The sequence below is a fragment of the Lepisosteus oculatus genome, chromosome 27, assembly GCF_040954835.1.
Source record: "Lepisosteus oculatus isolate fLepOcu1 chromosome 27, fLepOcu1.hap2, whole genome shotgun sequence".
NCBI classification, from domain to species: Eukaryota; Metazoa; Chordata; class Actinopteri; order Semionotiformes; family Lepisosteidae; genus Lepisosteus; species Lepisosteus oculatus.
This window is the reverse complement of record NC_090722.1, coordinates 4,889,833-4,914,587: the sequence shown is the minus strand read 5'-3', so window position 1 is coordinate 4,914,587 and position 24,755 is coordinate 4,889,833. Positions and strand designations below refer to the sequence as shown.

Genomic DNA, 24,755 nt, shown 5'->3' with positions numbered 1-24,755 from the left:
ATCGTGCTCATGGTATGACTGGCTTCTCTGTATTAGATTGGATTTAACAAGAACTGAATCTTGGTATAAATAAACACTGATGTCTTTCACATCCTCACTGTGGCCTTTGATGCACAAGTTTACAGTAATGTAAAACACAATCATTGTTAGAGTGCAGTAAAGCATGTTCAAGTTACAGCAAACACAGGGTGAGACACAAAAAATAAATAAAAGCATAATACAAATCTAGGAAACCCATAACAACACACAGTAAGCTCATCGTGTGAGCCCAGGATGAAGTCTGATGAAAAGGCATCTGTACAAAATCGACACATGACGAGGTCTGTGCTTTTAAATGCACGTTCTCGCTCAGCATTTTTCTGTGCACTACACTATTTGGCCACCAGGTGGCACTGTATCCTAAGTTACATGTACGGCAGGAAGATTACAGATGGATACAAATACACTGAAGATGCTTCGTGGACACAGCGTGGACTCACCTTACATTTTCCACAGAAGGATAATGGAGTTAGAAATGCCACTGCATGTATTAAGACATTTATGATGCAGAAAGCCGCACAGCTTTCTCTCAGCATGCTCCGTTCCTGGTCGTTGAAGACTCTGCCCATACGTGTGACTGTGCGTCCTCACAGCATTATCGAATGACCATTCTCGGGTATTGCAGGAAGGAAGGAAGTGAATAAAAATGTAGAAAACTGGGTGACTGTTGCAGTGGGTAGAGCTGTTGCTTCACAGCTGCAGGGTCCTGGGTTTGAATGACTGTCTGTGTGGAGTTCGCATGGTTTGCTCTGGGTCCTTTTCATCCACAATCTAAACTCGCTCTGCCTGAAGGAACTGGCATCTCCACATTGCAGTGTATGCCCTCTGAGTGTATCCTCCCTTGTGTTTGGAGACTCATCGTGCCCCCCTGTGTGGAGTTTGCATGTTCTCCCCATATTCGTGTGGGTTTCCTCCCATAGAGCAAAAGTAGGTTAACTGGCTTCTGGGAAAATTGGCCTTAGTGTGTGTGTGTCAGGACACAGTTCTGTAGTGGTGCGGGGTGTCTATAGCACTGTCATATGACACATTTCCATGTCACATTACATCATTCTTTTCAGCCCACAGTGTAGGTTCTGGAAAGCAAAGAACTCCATCACATAACACACGGCTCTTAAAAGGCACATTGCACTGTTTATTTAGACGCATCACCCTGATTAGAATTAGACAGGAACCGGGCGAGAAGCTCCCACAGTGTAAACTAACTTCTTCATTTCTGTTTCATGAAAAAAGGCATAAACACAGAAAGAATATGAACCTTAAATGCAGGTCTTAGAAAAACAACCACCATACCAAAACAGTCTACAACGTTTGTTTCGAAAAGTAACGAAAGGGAGATTGGTCAGAAACGTGCATTGTCCGCGTAACAATGTATAAACACCGTCACTCCAGCCTGCACTTAGCCGGCACAGGATCGTATGTGATGTGTACAAAAATATACAGTTAGAGAAGGGGTAAAAAACGCAGACTCAGGATACCGTAAGTGTAAAACACCCTCCCAAAAAATAAAACCCCGTGTAGATCCAAGGTCATCCAGCGTCGTGCGCCGCCCAGCACGCAAGCTCTCAGCTCTGTCATCCGGGGCGCCGGGGGTCACATGATCGGGTAGCACGCGTACAGAGCGATGCCGCACTGGTCGTTCTTGTTGCGGGACATCCGAATGTAGCCCTGGTCACCGAAAGTCGCGCCCCAGCTGCAGAACAGAGACACGGACGTGACAGAAACCCTCCTTTCGTATTATGTTCAAGAAAGGGAAGAGACAACTGGCAGGAGGTCAGGATTAAGGTACTAAATCCGGCAGCTGGACCTTTGGAAAGTGTATTGGTCGAGCGCAGATGACTGGCGGAACAAAACGCGACAACGCGGAGTTTTTGGAAACGGTGCTGTACGGAGAGTTCTTTCACGAAAGACCACTCTTGAAAGTCAAGAGTACACAATTGAACAGGGACACTTTCATCACCTCGGAAATGACAGAGACGCACTTGCTCTCTTTCGGACCGGAACGACCCTGCGGGTGAGTAACAACCGAATCTAATTACTACGATAAAGTAAAAGAGCTGACTTCTGATCAAGTCCAAGTAGGAGTCCGACTGTCCTGTTGAAATAGAGACCTTTCCACGGTCTAACTAGGAAAACCTTAAAACCCCCGTGGTCCTCTGTGGGATTTTAAAGTTGTCCTGATGAATTGAATTGAGCCTTAGTACGTCTAAACTGATATTGCAGCTTAATTACCGCATTGGACCTGACAAAACAGTGCATGTAAAGCGATCATCTTTTAAGACCTACCACTTGCTTTAGTTATAAACACACCAGGACAACAGGCATATTTAATTTTATGCATCTTCAATGAGGATGCAAATGACGGGTAGATTCACATTAAATTAAATACGAAAAATTCTAGAAACGTGTTAAAATATCCCAAGCGCCGTGTCAGCTCCCGCAGTTGCACGCCTCAAAGTGTTTGAGGTTATCGGGCTAGATGGCAGCTCTAAAAGCAATGAAGCGAAATTAAAAATGAGAAAAATGAGACGTCATTTTACATTTCAAATTAAATCGAAACAGCTTTACACTTACTCCCTGAGGCTCAAGAACCCTCAAATAACTTTTTGTTCCTAATGTCTGAAAGTAATGTCGTCTTGTTTTTTAAGCACGATTTTCATAACGTTCTATACAATAACACAGCTTTGCCTGATATATTAGGCAGTGTGCTGTGCTTGTTGTTTTCCTGCGTTTAATGTCTGGCTTGCACAGTGTTTACTCCAGGGCGCTCGCCCAGCTAAGGGGATTATAGAGCCGATTGATCGACTGTCAGGAAATCAAAAGTGAAATATTCTGGCCGCTAGGTGGCGCCCTTGCCCCGTACCTGTTTTTCACCAGCCAGTAGTCCTGCCCGTCCAGAGTGCCGTACCCCACGGCCAGCACGCCGTGGTTCACCTTCTGAGTGCAGGAGGGATCGTTATAGACGCCTGAGGGGAAAACGCGACATCTGTGTTAGAGAACTGCGACCCTCGGTTCCAGTAAAACATTACAGGAGCAGGAAATCTCCTCGCTGTTCTGCAGCGTCCACAGGGGCCACTTGAATCTTCCACATGGAATTTAAGGTCCTAGTATGGAGAAAAGGCTGAGGTGTAGGCCCTGATCTCAGCGGTGGGACAGGGTCTTGGTCTGTCACAGCTCCTGGCTTGAGCCTGTGTGATTCTGATCTGCAGGGATCCCCTGAAAAACGGGGGATTCTCCTCTCCAACCCCTTATACTACACATCGGGGATCTCCAAGCCTCTGCTGTGCTGTGTGTGTTTTGTTACACCCATGCTGGTGCTCGCAGAATTGAAGTATGTGCCTCGCTGAAGTGATTTATAAACCTTCTCCCTCGTGCTAAGCTCTTCATAATTTAAAGAGACAAGCTGAATACGCCGAGCTGTGGCCCGGCAGGGTAAGACGCCTTTGTGAACGCTTCTTTTAAAAGAAGCCACGTTATCGGCGTCAACCGCACGGGCGGGCTGTTTGTTCCACACCCCCGCAGCTCTTTGTGCAGAGTGGTGCCGTCTGTTCTCCCTTTTGGATACGCTTCTCTTGCGAACGTTCTCCCGAGGAGGGCGAACTCGGTGCAGTTGCACCTGAACGCGCTCACGTTACAGTATGTTAAAATGTAAAAAACACACATTAGCCAGGAAGGGGAACTGCAGTCTCGATTTCTCAGAGCGGTTATTAAATCCCAGCAACAGAAGGCATTCGCTGGTGGTATCGAAAAACTTTTTACACTTCCAAAACGAGCGCAAAACTGTGAACTTTGGGAAAGTACTGTGAGTCGCCATGCTGTTGCAACCCCCTGGTCTCACCGCAGACAAGAGCGAGAGTTAGCGCGAATCGCGACGTGACGCTGCCCTTCCTGCTCACTAGTCCCTGTCACGACTGATGTACTGTGATGCACGAGCGAATAACTACAGGCCGTGTGGCAGATATTTCACCGTGATCTGCATGCAGGGTTAAGAAGTAGTATTTGTCTGCAAAACGGTCTCAGAATCGAGAGCAAAATATGTCTAATGGATTAAAAGAGGTGTTTTCACAAGATGTTTCTGTGGCCTCGTTCTCACAATCGCAGACAGCGACAGCAGTATGGCACTGCCCGTGGCACGCTGAAATGCCCCCATCAATGCCGGTTCTTTCGAAACCCCGGGATGTAAAAAGAGCGCTGCAGTTCCCCTTTAAGTCCCTTGCGAAACGTTGCGCCCCAGAGAGGAGCAGCAGCCGCCTGTGTGAGCAGAAGGCGCCGTACCGCTGCGGTAGAAGAGGAACTGGGGGCGGGTGGCGTCGATGGCCACGGACACGGGCCCCACGGTGGCCAGGGCCTCTTTGAGGGCCCCTTCGTCCCCCTCGGGCAGAAAGCTGTAGCTGGTGCAGTTGGCGGCGCGACTGGTCACGCTGTACTTGCAGGTGCTGTCCTGGGGAAAAGAGAATGGGGGAAGGTCATAAGAGGGCAGGCTGGCTGTTCGTACTCCAGGGGAAGTAACTCTTCCTGCTGTTCGAAAACACAGAAAGCTGGAGGCCGTGTAGTACAGTCCAATGGATAATGCGTGTAATGTCAACGGACACCTCTTTTTTCCCTACCTGCAGATTGTGTTTCGGGATTTTCTAGTTTTGTGCATCTCATGGGGCAAAAAACGAAACAAAACGTAGACATTTTCAGACAGTTATTCTTGGTGAGGGCCACGGCAACCCAGACCCCATTGAGGAAGCACAGGGTCTAGCGGAAGAGAACATGCAAACTCCGTACAGAAGGGTCCTTGGGCTAGAGGTGTCCTTAGACCTTGATTTGAGAGCAGCACTCTCTGCCACACCATCAGGCCACCCGTCCGCTGGCTCACGTGTGACGGAACCCCGCGTGACCCCCTTTTCTGCCCTGACAAGTTCAAGTGGGCTCACCTGGCCGGTGTAGGGGTACGAGGCATCGGAGTCGATGCCCTGGTTCTGGATGACGTACTCGAAGGCACGGTCCATCATGCCACCATTGCAGCCCTTGTTCCCAAACTTGGCGGAGCAGTCCACCAGGTTCTGAGGGCTGAGGGCCACCAGGCTGCCCGTCTTGAGCTTCAGCTGGCCCTCCAGGGCCCCCACGGCGCTGAACGCCCAGCAGGACCCGCACGCGCCCTGGAACACAAGCGCGCATGGCCCCTGAGTCTCCCCCGCCTCTGAGAATAACAGCCCTTCACAAGTTCAGTTCCTTCAGCAATAGTTTAAAAAGCAACATCAATGAAACTAGACAGAACCACCTCAAACCCGTGCTTGACCGTGACTGCTGCTGATCCATCCATCCATCCTCTAACCATGTCATCCAATTCAGGGTTGCAGAGAAGCTGGAGCCTCTATCCCAGCCAGCAAAGGGCACAAGGCAGGGTACACCCTGGATGGGACACCAGTCCATCTCAAGGCACACACACATATAAATTCCACACAGATGGTATCCCGGGAATTGAACCCAGGGCCCCAGCACCGTGAGGCAGCAACATTAACCTCTGTGCTCCTGTTCTGTTGATCCTGCCAGTCAAAATCTAGCAGCGAGCAGGACTCCTTACTGACCCCTAGAGGTCATGAGGAAGGAAAGCAAAAAGCAAATGCCTACTGCCTATCGCTGTCAGGATGATGCATCAGGCAAGTTCATTTTCAAGTGCTTCATTTAACATATCTGAAGTGGAAGGTCTTCCTGTCACGGTGTGGGCAAACCGTTCCCAGACAGGAAGTCAGCGGTGCAGAACCGAGGTGAGCAGAGTCCCTTTCCTGTACCTGCTGCTTCACATCGGTGACGCAGCCCTTGTCCCTCCAGTCGATGGAGTCGGGCAGGGGGGAGCCGGAAGATCTCACGAAGGTGGTCGGGCCTCTCTTGAAGTCCGGGGGCACCCGCGTGCCCGCCAGGGTGGCCAGCACCTCTTCGGTGGTCTGCGTTGGAGGAAGAGCGAGAGGAAGGGTAGAGCTGGCAGGTAGTCCAAGGATGTCTCATAATGCTACTGTGCTGGGGGGCAGCACGATTATTTCCAATATACTTCAATAATATTGAGCCAGCCTCGTCCAATAGCAGAAAATAGGGTGTTAAAGTGGGCACCAGGATAGTGCTAAAACACCCATCCCAAAAGGGAGAAGACTCAAACACCACATGGGGACTATGGGGAAAAATGGACACTTCCATTATTTTGAGAGTGAAGAGAGTGCTCTCCTTGTAATGTTTTGGGTCTTGCTTAGAGAGGCACTGTTATTTCTCATCCTAACTCCCAGTATGTGTAGCACACATCCTGACTGTTTGGACCATCAGGTGTGGATATGTGCGAGTGGGACCTGTGCGTGAAAATATTGGATCCAAAGACACACCTTCCCTGTTAGAGTGGAAGCTTTTTGGATCCCCCCACCCTCCCCTTGTTGTGGGTAAGTAAAGCATTACAAACTGTAGCTTTGCCTGCCAGCTTGCCAGCTCTGAGTGGGGACTTTCCGAGTTGCTATTTCCTTGACCGAGCCCCTGGAATCACCCTGCACAGCTGACTCGCTGCACGCTTTCGTGTTGTTTCTGGGCGGCTGCTTTCCTGTACAGCGCAGTTCCTGTTCAGCGAAGAAGAGAGCCACAGAGCCGCCTTGCTTTCGTTCTCCCTGAGCTCTTTAATGGCTTCCCCTGGCCTGAATTGGCACAGTTTCCAGTTCGTAACTGGGGAGGGCGAATTCCCTCTAAAGCCTGAGCCTCTTTCAGACCACCGGTGCTGCCCCCCGCATGGCAGAAGCTGCTTCTCCGTATAACTGCAATCTGAAACGGGCCCCTGCCCCTCGCCTGCCTGTAGGTATCTGGTACGCATAGGCACCTACCATATCACCCAGGTGGTTCATGCCCAGCTCGTACGAGTGCATGCCCAGGGACGCCTCCAGGTTGTGCAGGGAGATCAGCCGGAGGTTCTTCTCCCAGACGGCTCTCTTCTCCGCCTCGGCCACCTGCCCGGGGACAGAGGAAGAGCCCAGGTGAGCCCAGGTGCCCAGCTGGCGGTCGGTCTTTCACGCTCATGCAGCAAGAAGTCTATCGCCAAGTGTGAACTAAAAACGACTCGAGTCCATCAAGCCAGGTCACAGGTAGATGCTCGCTGGCTCTGAGGTCACGTGAAAGGCCTTATTAGGAAGAGATCCCCTGTGGAAGCCCTGCATACATCACAGGCCACAGGCCAGTGGAGCCCTTTTTGTCGAGCAGAAGAGGAGTTTATTTCTAGATTCGGCCGAAGAGAAGCACCCTCCCCTACAATTAGGGGGATGGGTCTCACGAGAAAAGGTACAGCTGACCTTTTATACACTTACTTGATGAGGAACCCAAAGAGCTTACGCTTCAAAAAGAAACACCTCAATCAGATTTTATTTCTGTTGGTGAAGCAAACTTCTACTTGAAAATATAAGATGGCTACGTGCCTGAGCTATATCAGAGTTTTCTAAAAGCAGGTAGTTGCGATTGGCCTACACAAAAACAATTCTTTGGGATTCTTGAAACAAGAGTTCTTTGTGTCTGCAGGCCCCTCGTCTTATCGACAGCAGACACATTTAATGTCGCGGCCGGTGTTTTGCTGAACATGGTGTACAGAGGAAGAATTGTACCGTTCACCATTAATTGACTTATCGATTAATCAATAAGAGGTGATGAAATAATGAACTGCTAACTGGACAGAAGGTCCTGCAGTGACACAGGTGGCCTTCCTGCGGACCGCTAGCTCAGAGCGATGAAGGGGAAGGAGGACGTGCTGGGGGGGTGGACAGGTTTCGGCCTCACCTGCGTTCTGTAGCTCTTGGAGTGGGTCTTCTTCCAGAGCTCCCAGTGCATGTCCAGGTTGGGGTCAGTGTGAGGGTAGGCCGCGGCCTCCCTGCACAGCACCATGACCAACAGGCTCCACCACAGCATTCTGGGGACACCCACTTTGCACAGGGGGGCAAATGATACAGAAATACACATCAGCGCGGTTATTTTTATTTTTTGCTCAACAGCCATTTACTGCAAGGCTTAATGTTCTGTAAAACACTTCCATCAGATAGTCAGTTTTGCATTTGTCAGTTTCATATCATGTGTTCCCAGATCTGCGGTCTGGGTTCCCAGGTCTGGCCTCATTTGGCAAGATTTGAAGTGTTGGCAGTCCACTGACCCTGGCCTGTTTGACAGCAGCTGTCCTCCCGGCAACAGATGATTCGGCCAATGTGATTGGTTATTCAAAGGAAGGGTGTAATCCTATTGGCTGAGCTACAGGTTCTTATGGGATCAAGTTTCACGGTGTTTTGCTGCATCACCTAGTCCGCACCTAGTCCGTTTCCGTGTTAACTCTTTATCTGCTGTTTTATTATTATTGTATTATCCCTCAGTTTTGAAAAGGCCGCAGACTCGGTTCAAATTCCAGAAACTAGGCATCTAGCAATTCTCTTTTTGTGTGGTATACAACAGAGTGTAAATTTGAGACAGGTCTCCTCTGATTTCATTGATCGTGCCCCGTTCCTCTATCCCATAATCCCGGTGCAGGTAGCACCCCACTCCAGTTACAGGGGACCCTGAGGATCTCCATTAGTTAGGAGCATTTGGAGGCTCAGTGAACTTTGATGGTGTCTGCTGCCCCTGAATGGACAGTCTCCTACCCTGCCCTTCATAATGGAGAGCTCCCAGATGAGAACAGGCCCACCAGCACCAGGGAAGGAAAGGCTGAGACTGCCTGAGCTGAGCAACCATCCTGTTAGCAAGCCAATAATGACGTCTGGGATTAAATCAGCCAAAGACATTCTGCAGAATGAGGATATTTCCCTTAAAATAATAGATGAAGGTCTTTCATTGAGTCAAATCGACGCTGGCAGGGTTTTAGGGGGGACAGGATTGTGGGGGGGATCCTGGTTGGAGTCGAAATGAGATTTTATTTCTTTGCCCGAGCCTTTGATGCAGTTTGCACAGGGCTCTGCAGTGCTGGTACTTCGCGTGTGGCTCAAAAAGATATCAGCCGCAAAGTTGATCATTTCCGAGAAGTTACCAAAGCAGCGCGTGATATTTTGGGAAAGAACCGACTCCAGGCCAAACTGGCCTGTCAAGCTTTTCGACAGAATGGGCGTACCCTGGCAGCATAACGACATACAAGAGACATTCAATGTTTCCTGATCGATTTCTCCTAACTACATCCACACGGTTCTGATCGCTGAAATATACTATGGCAGTTCAAAATCGCTCTGCCCCAGTGATCCCTAATTCAACTGCCCAACTAACTCTTATGCCAGTCCTGCAGTTCCCCAGGGGATAAAAAAACCTCTGGTTTCACATGGATTTTTGCCAGTTGTTTCAACAAGACATTCCAACTGTTTTTATTAACAGAACACAGAAGTATAAAGTAAAGAATAATCACAGCTCCAGTAATTAACATAGAATTATGGTTAATAGTGATACCAAATTTCTTAAATTGGGGTATAGTACAAATGCAATGGCTGCTAATTGCCTTTAAACAACAGGAAAGTCGTCGTAAATTAAAAGCCAAAAACACTTTATAGAAGAGAGACTCTACAGAGCCATCTCTCAAGAATGGGTAATGTTTTTGACATTTTTGGTTTAGACGTACAGAGCTTTGAGATTTTCCCTGAAAAAGTTTATTCTGGTTGTTTCCCACTAAGCTTGAGAAATGAGGATGTTGAGCTAAACAACAAAAAAAGTGTGAAAATAAAAATGGCAACCGGACGGGAGCAAAACCTGCACTACAATAAACGTGCTCACTGGACCTTGTGCCTCATTTTTAGCTGCTGGGAGGTTGTGGATTTCAAGTTCCTTCATGGATGAGCCTGACATCCATTATAGCTGGTCTTGGCAGTTTAAGAGGTGGAGGTGTGTGTGTACGCATCTCTTTGTCTCTGAAGCTGGGGTCTCTTCCAGAGGGCCTAGTCTTGTCATAACAGTTCCACAATGGGCAGGGGGTACTATATATGATAAAGAAATAGCTGGGATCCCCAGACCTCCTGTCGATCCCACACCCCAAATATAACCCCCAACCCCCCAAATATAAGAGCAGAACCCGTCCTGGAGAGTCAAAAATCTGCTGAGGGGATCTACCTCCCTTGCACAGTGAAAATAGATACTTTATTGATCCTGTGAGGGAAATTGCAGTGCAAAAGTTGGGTTGTATTGCACATTAGAAACATATTGCACAAGTCCCTGGCATATGTTGCACAAATAGCTGAAAGATTGCACAGAATAACCACTTACACCAGAACTCATGAAAAGGAATCGGTAAGAGCCAGGACAGACCCCCTATTGCTTCACCTCCCCACCACAACATACGTGTTGAAACCTCAGTGTGACTTATCCCCTCCTCTAGAGAACCCCCCCTAGTCATACACTAGAATCACCACAGCTTACAGTTTGTCTTCCTTTGACACCAGCCCTACTGTGGTGAACCTAAACCCAGACTCAGCAGTTTGCTAATGTTGAAATCGCTCATGTGAGAATCACTGCTGCTTATCGGACGTTTCTGGTGCAGAAATAAAACCCAGCGGAACGCCAGCACTCTCCCTTCACTGCCTGTGGTTGTGCTCAGATACTTTTCTGACTACTGGCTTACGTGTGCAGTCGTGGTGCTCCTTTGCCAAACTGCTCCTCAACTGGAGGTTCTCTCCAAAGTGGAACCAGGACACAAAAGCAGCAGAGGGATTGGGGTGGGAGGGGCACATTAAAGTGTTACACCAGTCTGGAAACCCCTTGATCAAAAAGCAGAGGTTGTGTCGCATTGATAATCTTCCCCCCTCTAATTGAATTTTAAACTTTAAATAACAGGAAATCCAACATCACAAAAAAACAAGCTGGATTAGAACATATTTGTTCCCCAGGGCCTGGGTGTGGGAAATGGACAAATAGTCCCAGTACTGGGATTCATTTGAAAACTTAACATGTTTGAGGGCCTTAACTTCAATTGTCCCACTTTCGAGCAAAAAAAAGACAAATTGCAAAGGTTTTAATTGGGCAACTCATGAATTCAATCAAGGGTCCAATTAAATAAACATCTTGGCTATAACAAAAACCAGCACCTGACACCCACGATGAATCAGCTGACTTAACACGAGATCTCGGAGAAGATGCTTGCGAAACCTCAGGCGTTGCGCAATCCCAAGCCGCAAAAAGCCTGCAGCGGCCTCGCAGACTGCACCTTCAGATCGAAGAGCGTCGCGTGATTGTTTTCTAGGCCCCTGAGGTGGTCGATTGGTTGCCAGGCTCAGCTGTTTCCAGACAGCGACGATTGCATCATTGAGAATCTTGAGGAGCAGAGCTAAGGACATTTCAGTTATTGGAAACGCCAGTCACGGCAGAGACATCGTGCAGACAGCAAACAAACTCTTCTCCTCTGTCGTGAGAGCGAAGCTCATAAATGAGCTCTGGTGCAGCACTAATATGTTTCCCCCTCCTCCTGTTACTTTTACACTTCCTGCTTGCTCGGGTCCCTCATCACCAAGCTGTGACCTCTGACCTGGTCATTCTGGAGTAAACCCTACAGTATTTGAGGCACTCATCCCTACAAGTCTTGGAAATCCCAACAGAATCCCACCCATTCCCCTGGATGGAGATCTGCTGGAACGTTCAGGCCAGGGACAGTGATGGAAATCCGTCTCGCCATGATTACGAACCCCCGTCTGTAGGGCTGGTGGGTCCTAAGATTTCGGCCACTGAGAGTACAAACTGTAGGAGAGCTGGACAGCTCACTGCACCCTGGCCCCTGTGTGTGACTACAGATCGAGCTGTAAAACGCAGCACTAAGGCCTCATGAAGAATCCAGACACGGGACAAGCAGAGGTCAGTTTCACGCTGAGAAGCAGAAAGGAGAAATGAGAAGTTCCAACTGTTCATCCTTCTTCAGGTGTGAGAGTGGAATTAACCCCTAATTAATGGGGAGACCCCCTTACCGGTAAAGCACTTTGAGTGGAGTGTCCAGAAAAGCACTATATAAGTGTGAGGATGATGATGGTTACGATTCCATTACAGCCAAAGTGTGCGCTGACGCAGCTTTCCACCTGGAGCTTCATCTAATATATTTCATACAGTTGTGATCACATTGCAAAACTGATGTTGCAGATGCAGTCCAGAAAGGGGCAGCCAGTGTCCTGCACTGACGGGCTAAAACGGGGCTTCCTCACCCCTGTCCTAGAGACCCCCCCCCCCAAACCTATTGAGCTCTTGAATAATTGTGAAGAGAGTGACTAAACTAACCCCCCCCGTATAAAACCTCGGAAAAGAAATTAAGTTAATTGTTTATTGGACTCCTCGGCCTGGCACCAAGCCCTCCGGGAAACAGGTCGAAGACCCTGGAGATCTATCCTTAACCTTAGCTCTGTTTCCTCCTGCAATCCAGGTTTTCCAGAAGACATCGCTACTGAAATTGATGATGTCCGCTCGCAGCGACGTGTCGCGGACGGGCGAGTCTGAAATGTCAGGTGCGATGCGCCTTGTATCTGGAATAGCACAGCTGATCTGAGACGTGGTGTGGAAACGTCAACCCGGACAGCAAGTTGGCAACGAAATTTGAGGACTGATCACGCACGGTTTCAAATGACGCGTTCTGTATTTCGTAAGAAAAACTTCCTCAGGGGAAAAACGAACTTAGTCCAGGGCCGTCGCAAGACGAGACTGACTTTTTTTGTTTGTTTCAAAAGCAGGAAAGCAGTGGACTGTTTTTAACGGCAACGATTCGTTTTTACAACGGCTGTGTTAGAAATCGGCTGGGAATTTTCAAAGTTTTAATGTTAAAATTAAAACCGCAATGATTCAGGAAAAATCGTTTTTAAAAACACGTTTTACAAAAAAAACCCCGTAAGACCAGTTGGTTTTTAGTACATTAAACTTATGTAAATAATACTCCCAAAGATTAGTCAAAACCGCATGGTTACTTAAAAAACCTTGTCAAAAATCGGCCGAATACAAAGACAGTCAGAAGGTTTGCGGTTCAGAAGCTTGTTTCGATTGTATTGAATCGATAAATCGTAACAAAAGCTGCCAGGGAGATTCGAGAGATTACTAAACCGGTACAATGATCGCCTCATTTTCAGTAACAGGCCCACACATCAGTGGGGGAGGGGGAACCAACTCGAGCAGAAGGCAGTTTTGACCCAGTTTCAAACCCGTATCCTACCTGGATGTGTTCACCAAGGATGTCTGTCTGTCCGGCCTCAGGCGCGGTGGAATGAGCAGAGAGCTCGCTTCTCCTGACACACTGAATAACCTTCCTCCTTTGTGTCTGCTGCTTTATCGCCGTTGTCAGATGACATAAAGAACTAAGGACCTCTCTTCCTCTTTCGGTTTCGCAAACTTCCGAAGCAACAGCTGTTGCTGGTTTTTGCATGATTGTTTTATTTTAATTATTGTCGTCTGCACCATATTGACGTCTTTCTCAGACTTTCGCACGGGACGGTCCGATAATAAGAAAAGATGCGTTTTAACTGACGTATGGCAGCTTCGGGCGCGACCTGCGAAGCTTGCAGATGTTGTCACGGTACTTCTATCCCCTTTTCTTACTATATTTCCCCCAGACCCGTGTTTCCACACCTTGTCTCCAGCGGTGAGTGAATTCCGGATCTTTCGCGTCGCTTAACTTAGCTACTGCAGATGACGTAGCCCACCGCTTGAGCCACATGCTCTTATGAGCGGGTTAAATGAACAACACAAGACCTGCGAGTTTTTCAGAGGGTGTTTTTATTGTTTTATCGAAGAACAAGGGCAAGTTCACACGGAAGTGGGGTTGACCCACCCCCAGTTACCCCCGAAATGAGCGCTCTCCGCGCTGTCGGGGCGACGTGAGTGAATTCAGACACATCAGTGAAACAGACGAGCGAGAGGAAAGGGGGCTCAACATTTACTGTTTACCTCCCGGGCTGGATGGGCCTGACTAACACTGTTCGCTAGGAAGGGAAAACCAGGAGACACGGGGGTAGCCCAGAAGCAGGACTGGGACAATAAAACCGGGATATTAGAAGCACAGTTGGGACTGAGTGAACGCATTGCGCTGGACCCCGCAGCGTTTAAGCACGGTCATTTAGACCCTAACCCTGACAGCGTGCTCCATCCATCCATCCGTCCGGTCCTGCCGGAGGTATTTCACATCAGTGGAAATCTGCAGGTACAAAACACGGCCACGTGGGCGATGAAGAGCTTTTGAGCGGGGTGAGACCAGGCCCTGGACAGCGGTGTCTGGTGGGCTTTCTGACAGCGCGGTGGGCTGACGCCCAGTTGCGCGGGCGCCTCCACTCGAGACCGGCACACGCTGTCTCAGCGGTTCCCCAGTCCTGCTGCGGGAGGCCCACGCGACACGCCTCCGGGTTTTCTTTACTTAATTTAAATAAAAGGTGGTTTGGTTGCGACACGTGCAAGTTTTAATTCCGCTCAGAAGCCCGTGACTTCACGGTGCTTCGGTAGTTAAAAGACAAAGTCCCGCACGTTTAGGAGATGAAAACGGTCAGAAACTGTTCAGATGAAACCCGTTAACGGTCAAAAGGCCCGGTTGTGTGACTGAGAGCTGAGCCGTAACAGACCCCAGCAGGTGTTGGGGGACCCAGGCCGAGAACTGAAGAAATTTAGATCAAGCATAAGCAAGTATACATTCCATCCTGCCGCTTCTTACGGGCGTATCAGACTGGCGCTGATATCGTACGCAACTGACATGTGCGTCCACCTCTGTGTCTCTCCTTCCTGCGTGTTTTACTAAAACATCCCGGATCCAGTATCGTACTCCTGGTTACAACAGCAGGGTGTCACCGCGGATTCGAACCCACGATCTTCCAGAACACAAACCGCTGCAACTGTATAATCATGTAACTAACCCGGGAGTCGAAGCGCACTTCGGTAATTAAGGGTTAACTGGTAATTAAGGGTTCGCTGGACGAAAGTTTGCAGGGGAATGGATTCGGGGTACCTAGGGCTGCCCGCCCCCGTTTAGACTGTGCTGAAAATCCAAACTGAGACAGTTACCCAGATGTTCACAAACTGTTTTTAGGTTTGTTCCCGCTCAGCTTGCAAGCTCTCGGTGCACAGCTGGCTGGCTGACTGGCCGATCAGTGACATTAGGGCGCCCCCGTGTGTCCCCATTGGGGAGCTACACTGCACACCAACACGAGCAGGTTTCGCGCAGAACTGCGCTGTACGGAAATCACAAGTGCCCGTGGGCTCTGTAGGGGGTATTTAGGGGTAACTGGTAGACAAACAAGAACAGATTGCCTGTTTCACCCATTCTCTCCTCGCGGCGATGATACAGTCAGAATTGTGATCACAGTGACAGAGAACACGAAGATAGAAGCAATAATTAATTCCAGAGCTGTTTTAAGTGCAGAAACCAGGGTGAGGCCGAGTTCGACGTTAACCACACACAGTGTGTGGAGACGATATTACGTCAGGAGTCACGCCGTGGGGAACACCGGAAACGAAGCGATTCCGCAATGATTCTGCCGGTTCCTGGCCATGCGGACGTAACCCTTCTCGCCCCAGTAAGGTCCCCAGCTGCAAGACAAAAGGAGAGCTTTCACTGAAATACGCGCCTCGCAGGCAGGCAGGAGACTGTGCGATCACGAGGTGTTTTTCGCTGGAAACCCCACAGGAGCGACTGCGGACCCGTGTTCGATCACAGACTGGACAGGGAAGGCGTATGAATATTATTGGCACGCAACGATGTTGCGTGACGGGGATATTCTTTTAAATTTTACAGGGATTTGTCGTCCGAAGACGAGATACACATTTAAGCATTGAAAGTTTTTTAGTAAAGAGAAACTATGGTGTGTTTTTTTTTGGAGGGGGGCGGTGTACATTTTTAGGTGCGTTGTTGGGTTAAATCTAAGAAAATTGCTGCTTTAAAGGAAGTCCAATCCGTGGATTAGTACTTCCGCCCAGCTGTGGTAGGCTTCGTCAGATCGATGAAGTCAGCTTTCTTAGATCCATTAAGGTCTCGGTTATCTGATGAAGGGGGGCTGGAATGAAGACTAGCAGGTGTGGGGAGCACCTCGGCCCAGATGACGAAGCGTCTGGAAACGGACTGTAGTATCGGGCCGGGGTTTAGGGCGTCGGCATTGCGACGTCACGGGGGCTCACCTGTTCTTCACGAGCCAGTAGTCCTGCCCCTGGTCGGTGCCGTACCCCACCACGAGCACAGCGTGGTTCACCTTCCCGCTGTTACACTGGGGGTCGTAATACACGCCTGCTCCACGGACGAACAAAAACAACAGAAACGGCATTTTGATTCAACCATGTACGCCAAACCAATGTTAAGTCTCAAAGCGCTTAACAATGGCACGTTCCAAGAAAGCAATATACAGTACAGTACGCAAAGCGCACAAGCTCTCCGTCCCCAGAGAAAAAAAGTTACCCCCTGGCGTGTGCGAGATCAAGTCGGATGGATCTGTGTTTCACGCTGAACTCGTCGGAACGCACAGCCGCGAACTACAGCTACAGCTACCGCGCAGTTTCAGTGAAATGCAACATGACACAATCGGCACAGGCTGGTTTGGTATCGGGGCCAGAGGAAAAGAGTTTCCACGTGTTGTGAAACTCGGACACTGGTGAATCCTGCATAACAGGGCTTGCGTGCTCTTGGACCGGGAGAGTTTGAAACTCCCACTTGACTTCTGTGCCAAGAGATGACGTGTTAAAAAAACTTTGAAAGAGCTTGAGGCTTATCTGTCTTGTAGCAGAACAGTGCCCCTCTGTCTCTTGGTCTGCCTCTCTGTCTCTCTGTGTCCCTCCTGTCTCTGTCCCTCTCTGTCTCTCCTGTCGTTATGTCCGAGTCTCTGTGTCTCTCCTGTCGTTGTGTCTCTCTCGTCTCTCTGTCTGTCTCTGTGTCTCTGTGTCTCTCCCACTCACCTCCTCTGTAGTTATGGAAGGAGGGCAGCTGGGCGTTGATGCCCACAGATACAGGCCCGGTGGTGGCGACGGCCGCCTGCAGAGCCATCTCGTTCCCGAAGGGCAGGAGCCGGAACCCCGCGCAGGTGGCAGCCCTGCCCTTAACCGAGTAGCGACACTGTCCTTCCTGTAGGGGGCAGCAGAGGGCGGGGGGGCAGTTAGAAAGCTTGAGAACACAGACCTAACAGAGGCCCCAGGAGCCCGCTGAGCCTCTGACCATTCCCTTCAATCAGGGGGTCCCAGTCTATGCCCCAGGGGCGCCCTGCCCTCACGCCCACTGGCCTCCAGGCCACTTTCACACTCGGACCCCCTGGCTGACGTCTGACTTCCGGCCCTTAACACATTCCTTTTCCCTTGCCCATTCTGGGACTGCATGGAAAATCCCCCCCAGAACCTTTGAGTAGACAAAGCTGGAGGTGGGGGAGACGACAAGTTGCAAATGTTCGAATCAAGCAGTGTGGAAGCTCAGTGAAAGCAGCAGCACCAGGACTCTCTCAGAGAAGCAGGGCCTGGCTCCTCCACCTCACGCCACTGTCACACTACACGACGTTTCCCGAGGGATCCCTCCCGCTGTGTGTGAATGGCTCTGGAAAGGAAAGTCCCATGCAGCTGTGATGGATGAGAGAGCCAGTCCACAGCTATCCCAGTGCCTGTTAACGAGCTCCGACTCATCGTGAGCCTGTGTCATCCTGGATCTCGGCCTGCAGTTGCTCCTGCTGAGCTCAGCGAGCTGGAATGAATCTTCGCCGCCTGGAGCGGACGCCTGAAGTGGACGTTTCTCCCTTCCAAACGGGGGTTTGGTTGGAAACTGTCTCCAAATGAGGGTTCAGAATCAGATAAATCGGTAGGAAGCCCATCCAGCGATTTTCTAACTGCTTGCTCCGATTCGGAAGTTGCTGGGGAGCCCGAGCCTATCCCAGGTGACGGGAGCAAGGAAGGACGCACCCAGGATGGGACACCAGTTTGCCGCAGGGCGGGCAGCCAGACCACTCGCACCAGAGCGAGTTTTCCCAGAAGCCAATTCACTGGGGCAGGAGACCAGAGCACCGGGCCAAAGACCGTGCAAACTCCACACAGACAGCACCCCAGGTCCGGAATGGCACCCAGGGCCCCAGCGCAGCGAGACACAGACACACACACGGAAGAAAGCCCCCCCCCCTCCCCTCCTCACCTTGAACTCGTAGGGGTAGAAGCTGTCGGAGTCCAGGCCCTCGTTCTGGACGACGTACTGGAAGGCCTTGGAGAGGTAGCCGCCGTTGCAGCCGTGGTTCCCGTAGCTCCGGCTGCAGTCCACCAGGTTCTGCGGGCTGAGGGACACCAGGCGGCCCGTCCGCTTCTTCATCCGCGCCTCCAGCGCCCCGGCCGAGCTGAAGGCCCAGCAGGAGCCGCACGAGCCCTGCGGGGACACGGCGGAGGGGCGGAGGGGGGGTTCGGAGCGTCTCGCGGAACCCCGAAACTCCCGAGGTTCCGCTCGTTCGCCGAAACACGGAGGAGTTTTGCGAAAGTCTCGCATTCGTCCGCTTACTGTAGCGTGCAGAAGTCTACATCGTTTTTTTCTTTGTTTTAAGCGAACCCTGTCTAGGCTGTGTTTTGTCTTGACCTATCAACCTGGACACAGCAGGTGCTGGTAGAATAGGCAGCCCCACGCGGAGAACAGCGTGGAGGACAGAGTGAAAATATCTCTGCTGCTTAAATGTGCATCGGCAATAATTTCCGGTGGAAACAAACCCGCTATCATTTCTATAAATCCATATATCAAAAACATTAAAAAAACACGCAACAGGAGCGTTAGCCAACGAGTTCCCACTTTCTGTCTCTTTCTGGCAGTGGGCGAAACATACCTGGCTTTTAACGTCAGACACCAGCCCGTTTTTCCGCCAGTCGACCGTCGGCGGAAGGGCGCCATCTAGCGGCAGAGCCACGGTCAGGTTGGCATCGAGGTCCTCGGGCACCAGGAGCCCGTTCAGCCTGGCGTCCACCTCCTCCGGCGTCTGGGCGAGCGCAGAGACACGCGTCAGTTTCCACGCGGGGGGCACGCGGTTCGTGCGTTTCTCGCGGAAATAGTTCCCCTTCAACACGAGCAACGGATTTGAAATATCTTGTCACACATCGGACGTTGCTTTCACGATTTATGTGACCTAAATTCGATCGATCGATTTTGGACATAATCGCCTCCCCCATTTTATTAGATTATATTTGCAAAAGTACCTTTTTAAATATGACATTTCATTTAAAATGGGGGCTGGGGGGAATGAACTTGCCACTGTTCCAATTAAGCAACTTATTCAATTAAGACTTCAATTAAATAATTAGACACAACGAAAACCAACAGGTGCGCGCATGTAGGCTCCCGGGACAAGAGGATTTTCAGGCATCTAGTAATAATTCGTTTTGGAGAGTTAATTTTATGTACTGTATATATTTGTTTTATAGCTATAGTTCAGTTCATATGATTTGCTGCACGTATTGAGCCGTTAAAACACAGGGGATTGAGAAGGATAGGACACACCGTTTTTTTTTATTTTCTTTTTACAGCACGCGGGGGTGGGGAACTCCAGTCCCGTGACATAGGACTGGTCCCGGGTTTTCAATCCATCTCTGAGCTCCGCGCCTTAACAGGACTAGTGAAGTGAATGAGGTGTCCAGTCAGATGGGGATTCGAGGCTGTAATCGGGTGGTAGTCGAGAGAACCGGGCTGGGGCTCGCGGTCGCCTAACCCCTGCCGCGTCACAATGGTTACCATGTCAGCCAGGTGGTTGAGTCCCATGGTGAAGGAGTGCAGGCCCAGCGAAGCCTCGAGGTTGTGCAGCTCCGTCAGCCGCAGATTCGTCTCCCAGTTCAGCCTCCTCTCGCCCTCCTCCCGCTGTGGAGACAGAGAGAGACGCGCGCGTTGGCGTTTCCCGTGTCTGTGCGCTGGAGCTCTGTTGCTGTGGGCTGTTCCGTATCCCCCGTTCCCCCCACTCGAGTCGAATCGGTCTCGGGTGAAAATTAGACTCCGGACACATAGTTTGGCACTTTTAATTTTTTTTTAAAAAGAAGCCATTGTGTAAAAGTAATGTAAAAGTCGTTCGCATTTTGAGGGACACGCCCAAATCGTTAGTTTTGGCGATGTCAAGAATGTTTTTGTCAAATTCTGTTTCTGCATTGATAGTAATAAGGAAACAGGTGCGCGTTCAGAAGGAGAACAGAAATCATGTAAAAGGTACTCTGAACCTCATAATTTGCAGAACTTCCCTACTGAATTACATCGGTCCCACACACGTGTGGAAGTCGCAGTTCAGGGTTCTGTTTATTTATCACGCAGAAGTGCAATGAAATGGTTATTTGCAAGTGTGCTCCAGTACAAAGACAGTGAAGAGCCACCAACAATCTGTGTGTAGCCATACATAACAATTGCTGTTGTTAGTTGCTATTTATCAACAAAGTTAAACAACACTGAAATAAAACACAGCACAAGCAGTGTGTAAAGATCAGGTGACTTTATGATGCACCCATATAGAGAACTGAGTGCTTTTGTGTTTATTTTTAGGAATTCCACCGAATCAGTGGCAGCGGATTTTTTCCCCTAAAAACAGAAGTGTGCCGTGCGAGTGTTAATAGGAGGTTGAGGGACTGTCCCCAGGGGGTGGATAAACACTGCTATTTATTACTAGATTTCAGTCCCTCCCTGTTTCTTACCCCATTGGTCATCTTTAATTACTATATTGAATTAATTCTGAAGAAGGCAGTGGAACAGTGGTGAGGCGCTCTGCATTGCTGCCTCACAGCACTGGGGTCCTGGGTTCGATTCCGGACCTGGGGTGCTGTCTGTGTGGAGTTTGTATGTTCTCCCTGTATTTGTGTGCATTTCCCCCAGGTGCTCCAGTTTCCTCCCATAGCTCAAAGCCATGCTGGTGGGGTAATTGGCTTCTGGGAAAACTTGCTCTGGTGGTGCGTGCGGGCATGTTGCCGGTTTGTATCCTGTGGCCAGCAGAGAAATCCTACTCCATTGGGCCCCTGAGCAAGGCCCTTCACCCCAGCTGCTCCGGGGGCGCTGTATAAATGGCTGACCCTGTGCTCTGACCCCCAGCTTCTCTCCCTGTCTGTGTGTCTCATGGAGAGCAAGTTGGAGTATACAAAAAAACAAATTCCTAATACAGAAAATTGTATATGGCCAATAAAGATCTGATCTTATCTTATCATGCCTGTGTCTGTGCTGTGTGATGGACTAGCAGCTCATCCAGGATGTGTCCAGGATGTGTCCTGCCTTGCAGCCATTGCTTTCGGACTTTTCAAGTCTTAATGAGTTACTAATTGCAAAGTGGCCATGATATCTATATTGCCCTGACCATGATGAAGTTGCCCAGTGCCCAGTCTGCCAGCCCATCTATCTGTCCTCTGTCTGTCCTGAACCAAAGACACTACAATTCCCAGAATGCTGTTCTGAAGCCTTACCTGGCTGCTGTATTCCTTATGGTGGAACTTCTTCCACATTTCCCAGTGCTGGCTCAGTAAGGGATTAGGGGAGGCGTGGCTGAAGGCCGGGAGGACCAATAGGAGAAGAATCTGGAGGCAATGCATCCTAGTAGACCAATAGGAAAGGAAGGAGAGAGGGGTGAAAGGTCAAAGTGGGTCTTCAATCTGTAACTGGCATGACATCACGTTACACAACGGGGTGTTCGAAACTGCTAACTTTGTTCATAATGTTCTGAAGGGAGCTGTTAAGATTGGTAGGAATGGACTTTCTGTTTTATCTGTGAGGTTTATTTGCATTAGAAAGTGCCCTGGCAACCATGGAGTAAAATCTGTATCAAAGCCAAACAAGCCAGAACCAGTTCTTCAGCTGCTGTCCCCAGTGTGATTACATTGAGGATGGGAGTTAAAATATGTGCTGTGTTACTTTGCATCCATCTGGTGGCACCAGCTCTAGAGTGAGTTAAGCTTTACGCTTATATCTTATATCTAATGACATCCTAATTTTGGAGGTGTTAATACCACAGGCCTGCTTGTGAAACTGCTGCGGTAGCTGTATGTTAGCATTGCCCAGCACAGCTCAAGTCCATTTGCAAGCCCGCTCTGGTGTTGAGTTCATTAAGGCCCTCGGTGTGATTTTACAGTGGTCTGTGTTTGATAGGACCTGCATTCAGAAACATACAGGATCGGCAGCACAATCACTTTGTTTCTCAATTGCAGCACATGAAACTTCAGAGAGCATGTTTTTAAAAGCTTTTTTTGCAGAGAGCGCTCATGAAGTGGTTTCTGTGCATTTTTATGTAGAAGATCTGGCTTTTTTACATTGTTTAAAACGTGGTTTGGGCACATTATTGTGCAACATACCAGCCAGCGGGTTAATCTGCAGAAGATCAACAGTGCCCTTTGCAGCAGTAACGCGTGTATGGAGATCGATTCTGATAAACTGGTGCAGTATGCGTGTTTCTTTCTCAAGCTGTACTTCCTTTTTCTGAAATGCTGGTTGGGACATTTTTTATCTGTTAATCGTTTTGTTCACAAATTTGCCGACACGTTTGATCCAGACGTTACTGTGCTGCAAGGTTCCCGACAACATGAGTAAGGATTTGATGTGTTGTCTGAAGGAAGGAGGAAAGGAGGGTCCAGGGAGTGGGTGGCATAGCTTGGACTTGAACTGGGAACCTCCTGGTAATAAACACTGTGCTTCACCTACTGATCAGGTTTCAATGGGTGTGTTGTTTGCTGGTACTGTATGTCGCCATCTTCTCTGCTTCAATTTACACTTTTCTGTACACTGTCCTGGGGTCGACGTTGTAGCAAAGCTCCCACAGACTGGGAAAATAAATTGGGAAAGGGCCTCACCCCTGCACCTCATAGAACTACTGGATTTTGGGACACGGGAAGAAACTGGATCACCTGGAGCAAACATGCAAACTCCACTCAGACAGGTGTGCCAGTCCAGAATTGAGCCCAGTACCCCGGTGCTGGGAGGCGGCAGCACTAATTTTTTCATGACCATTCCCACCCAGTTACTCCTTTTCTGAGCAATCTCCCCGCCCCTCCCCCCAACAAAACAGGTTGTTGAGAGCACAAACAGCTTTATACAGTGATCAATGATGCTAGAAGAAATATGGAGGCAATTTTCTTAACCATGGTGTTTAACTGCAGAATCTACTAGATATCTTTTGTCTCGTCACATTTCTTTAACCCACGTACCCATGAGAATCTACAAAATAAAGCACAGATTGTTAAAGAGATCACAGTTCTGTAACCATCAGTGTAGCGTTCACGGTCACGAGTTCAGTTCTTACAGTCCCTGTGTAACTCCTGTCAGCACCAGAAAAACTAAACCTGGGTTAGCACAGGAGACCTAATCTAGATCACAACAGTGGTCCATCTGAAGAAGCAGTGCTCTTACCTTCGGTGTGTCTGTCTTGTGGGATCCTCTTTGTAGACAGCCCGCCTGAGAACCCCGAAAGACAGTTAGCCCCGAACGCAGCTCGTAGCACTCTCCGAGAGGCTTGTAAGAGGAAGTGTTGCTTCCTGTATCAAACTGTTTTTCTTCTCTTTTTCTCTTTCCTTTTTGTGTCATGTGCATGTCGCTTCAGCCTGCGAAGCTCTGGGGTGCAGCTGGCCCTGTGGTGAGCGAAGGACAGAGAGTCAGAGCGGTGCTGCCTGGCTGGTTTTTCCCATGCGTTTGTGTAAACGGAGAACTTCCTACTTACTGTAACAGCTGCTGGGAAACTACGGCAAAGGAGACACTGATGAAACGTTATCTCTCTTTCCTCATTCTTCCACTCCACTGCTTTTTTTCTTCCGTGCACCGGAGCCCAGCTTTGCCAAGGAGTAATCTCCTCATAGGAATCACTCCTATGAAATTCATAGGAGTTTTTAAATCGGGAGCTGGAGATGGCATCGGTCTTGGCCAATGCACAGTAATGGCAGCAGCAGGTGTCACAGTTCACCGCTCAGCTTCGGGAAGAAGCCAAGCTTCTGATTGTTGATGATAAAGATGAGAAAGTAGAGGTGGAAACACGAGGAAAGAGCTGGGGACAATGGCAAACGAAAGCAGTGCAGGACTTATTGGTGACTCCGAAATGAATTCTGCAGATGGCATGGTGGGTACGAGCAGTCAGTAACCCTAACTGCATTCTAGACAGAAATGCGTCATGCTGCTTTTCTCCTCTCACATGATCATGAGATTTGCCACTCATGTGTTAGAAATTACCAGCCACATTTGATCAAAACTGATAGCTGTGATGTTGGTGGGAGCCTGTGTGTGTATGTTTGGCACTGTCTAGTTTTTTCCCTGTGATGGGATGGGACTAACAGGTACAAGACTGAAAGCTTAGAATACTGTCAGATGAGGTTTAGGAAGAATTGCATGTGACTCAATACGAACTCTTGTGATTTAAAGATGAAATGAAACAAAATTATCATGTGAAATTGAGGAATGAAATACGAAACACCAAACTGCACATTCACACATCCAGAGCCAAGGCTGTTACAGCAGGTCCGTCTCGTAAGGATGTTCTTTTTACACGTGGGGGACCGAAACGTTTTGCCGTTTTTTATGGGGATGCCCTGAGCAGTTTTTAAGGTCTGTTGGGCTTCTGGGACCCCTGGTGGACGATAGCTGAAATTCTGTGCATAAAGGACACATCGGAAGTATATTGTGTATACAGTAGGTGCAATGGATTTCTATCTCTCAGTATGCTCATTTCTAGATCTACATACCCACCCCATGGCCAATATATTAGAAACCGCCCACTGAGGAGCTCGTCGATCCTCTCTTGTGGCAAAAATAGCTTGGCCAGGCCTTGGGCCGTCTCTAGGAGGATGTGTTATGCGACAGTCCACAAGGGTCTGAAATATTTGCAGGT

General features: G+C 49.3%; 3 protein-coding genes across 15 annotated transcripts in view; 1 reads left to right on the top strand and 2 right to left on the bottom strand.

Annotated features, from left to right (window-relative positions):
* Nucleotides 1–1,150: 1,150 nt before the first annotated feature.
* On the bottom strand, nt 1,151–13,309 carry LOC102694713 (cathepsin S-like). Its single transcript, XM_006641750.3, has 8 exons — nt 13,175–13,309; nt 7,819–7,961; nt 6,879–7,001; nt 5,817–5,969; nt 4,959–5,183; nt 4,312–4,477; nt 2,900–3,002; nt 1,151–1,729 (listed from the first exon to the last, which is right to left on the bottom strand). Exons 2-8 carry the CDS (start codon nt 7,945–7,947, stop codon nt 1,630–1,632), a joined length of 999 nt encoding a protein of 332 aa, XP_006641813.2. The 5' UTR covers nt 7,948–7,961; nt 13,175–13,309; the 3' UTR covers nt 1,151–1,629.
* lingo4b (leucine rich repeat and Ig domain containing 4b) overlaps nt 1,729–24,755 on the top strand; it is a 64,327-nt gene continuing 41,300 nt past the window's right edge. For 12 of the 13 annotated variants that reach the window (XR_011183871.1, XM_069185405.1, XM_069185402.1 and 9 more), the window contains exon 1: nt 1,729–2,050. The gene's annotated coding sequence lies outside the window, so the exon portion shown is untranslated. Of the gene's footprint in view, nt 2,051–12,397; nt 12,480–24,755 lie in introns of all 13 variants that reach the window. The other variant, XM_069185399.1, reaches the window with a different exon arrangement.
* On the bottom strand, nt 13,718–23,578 carry LOC102686501 (cathepsin S-like). Its single transcript, XM_069185413.1, has 8 exons — nt 23,291–23,578; nt 21,358–21,484; nt 19,664–19,786; nt 18,765–18,914; nt 18,095–18,319; nt 16,885–17,050; nt 16,117–16,222; nt 13,718–15,531 (listed from the first exon to the last, which is right to left on the bottom strand). The coding sequence occupies exons 2-8, from the start codon at nt 21,481–21,483 to the stop codon at nt 15,432–15,434; spliced, it is 996 nt and encodes a 331-aa protein (XP_069041514.1). The 5' UTR covers nt 21,484; nt 23,291–23,578; the 3' UTR covers nt 13,718–15,431.

What these genes read in the sequence shown, in the direction of transcription:
- LOC102694713 (XM_006641750.3), bottom strand. Translation starts at nt 7,947, where the DNA reads ATGCTGTGGTGGAGCCTGTTGGTCATGGTGCTGTGCAGGGAGGCCGCG. An exon ending in CCAAGAGCTACAGAACGCAG is followed by an intron (nt 7,002 to 7,818) that starts GTGAGGCCGAAA and finishes GTCCCCGGGCAG; the next exon opens with GTGGCCGAGGCGGAGAAGAG. An exon ending in CGTACCCCTACACCGGCCAG is followed by an intron (nt 4,478 to 4,958) that starts GTGAGCCCACTT and finishes TCTTTTCCCCAG; the next exon opens with GACAGCACCTGCAAGTACAG.
- LOC102686501 (XM_069185413.1), bottom strand. Translation starts at nt 21,483, where the DNA reads ATGCATTGCCTCCAGATTCTTCTCCTATTGGTCCTCCCGGCCTTCAGC. An exon ending in CTTCCATAACTACAGAGGAG is followed by an intron (nt 16,223 to 16,884) that starts GTGAGTGGGAGA and finishes TCCGTGGAGCAG; the next exon opens with GCGTGTATTACGACCCCCAG. An exon ending in TACTGGCTCGTGAAGAACAG is followed by an intron (nt 15,532 to 16,116) that starts GTGAGCCCCCGT and finishes TTTGTCTTGCAG; the next exon opens with CTGGGGACCTTACTGGGGCG.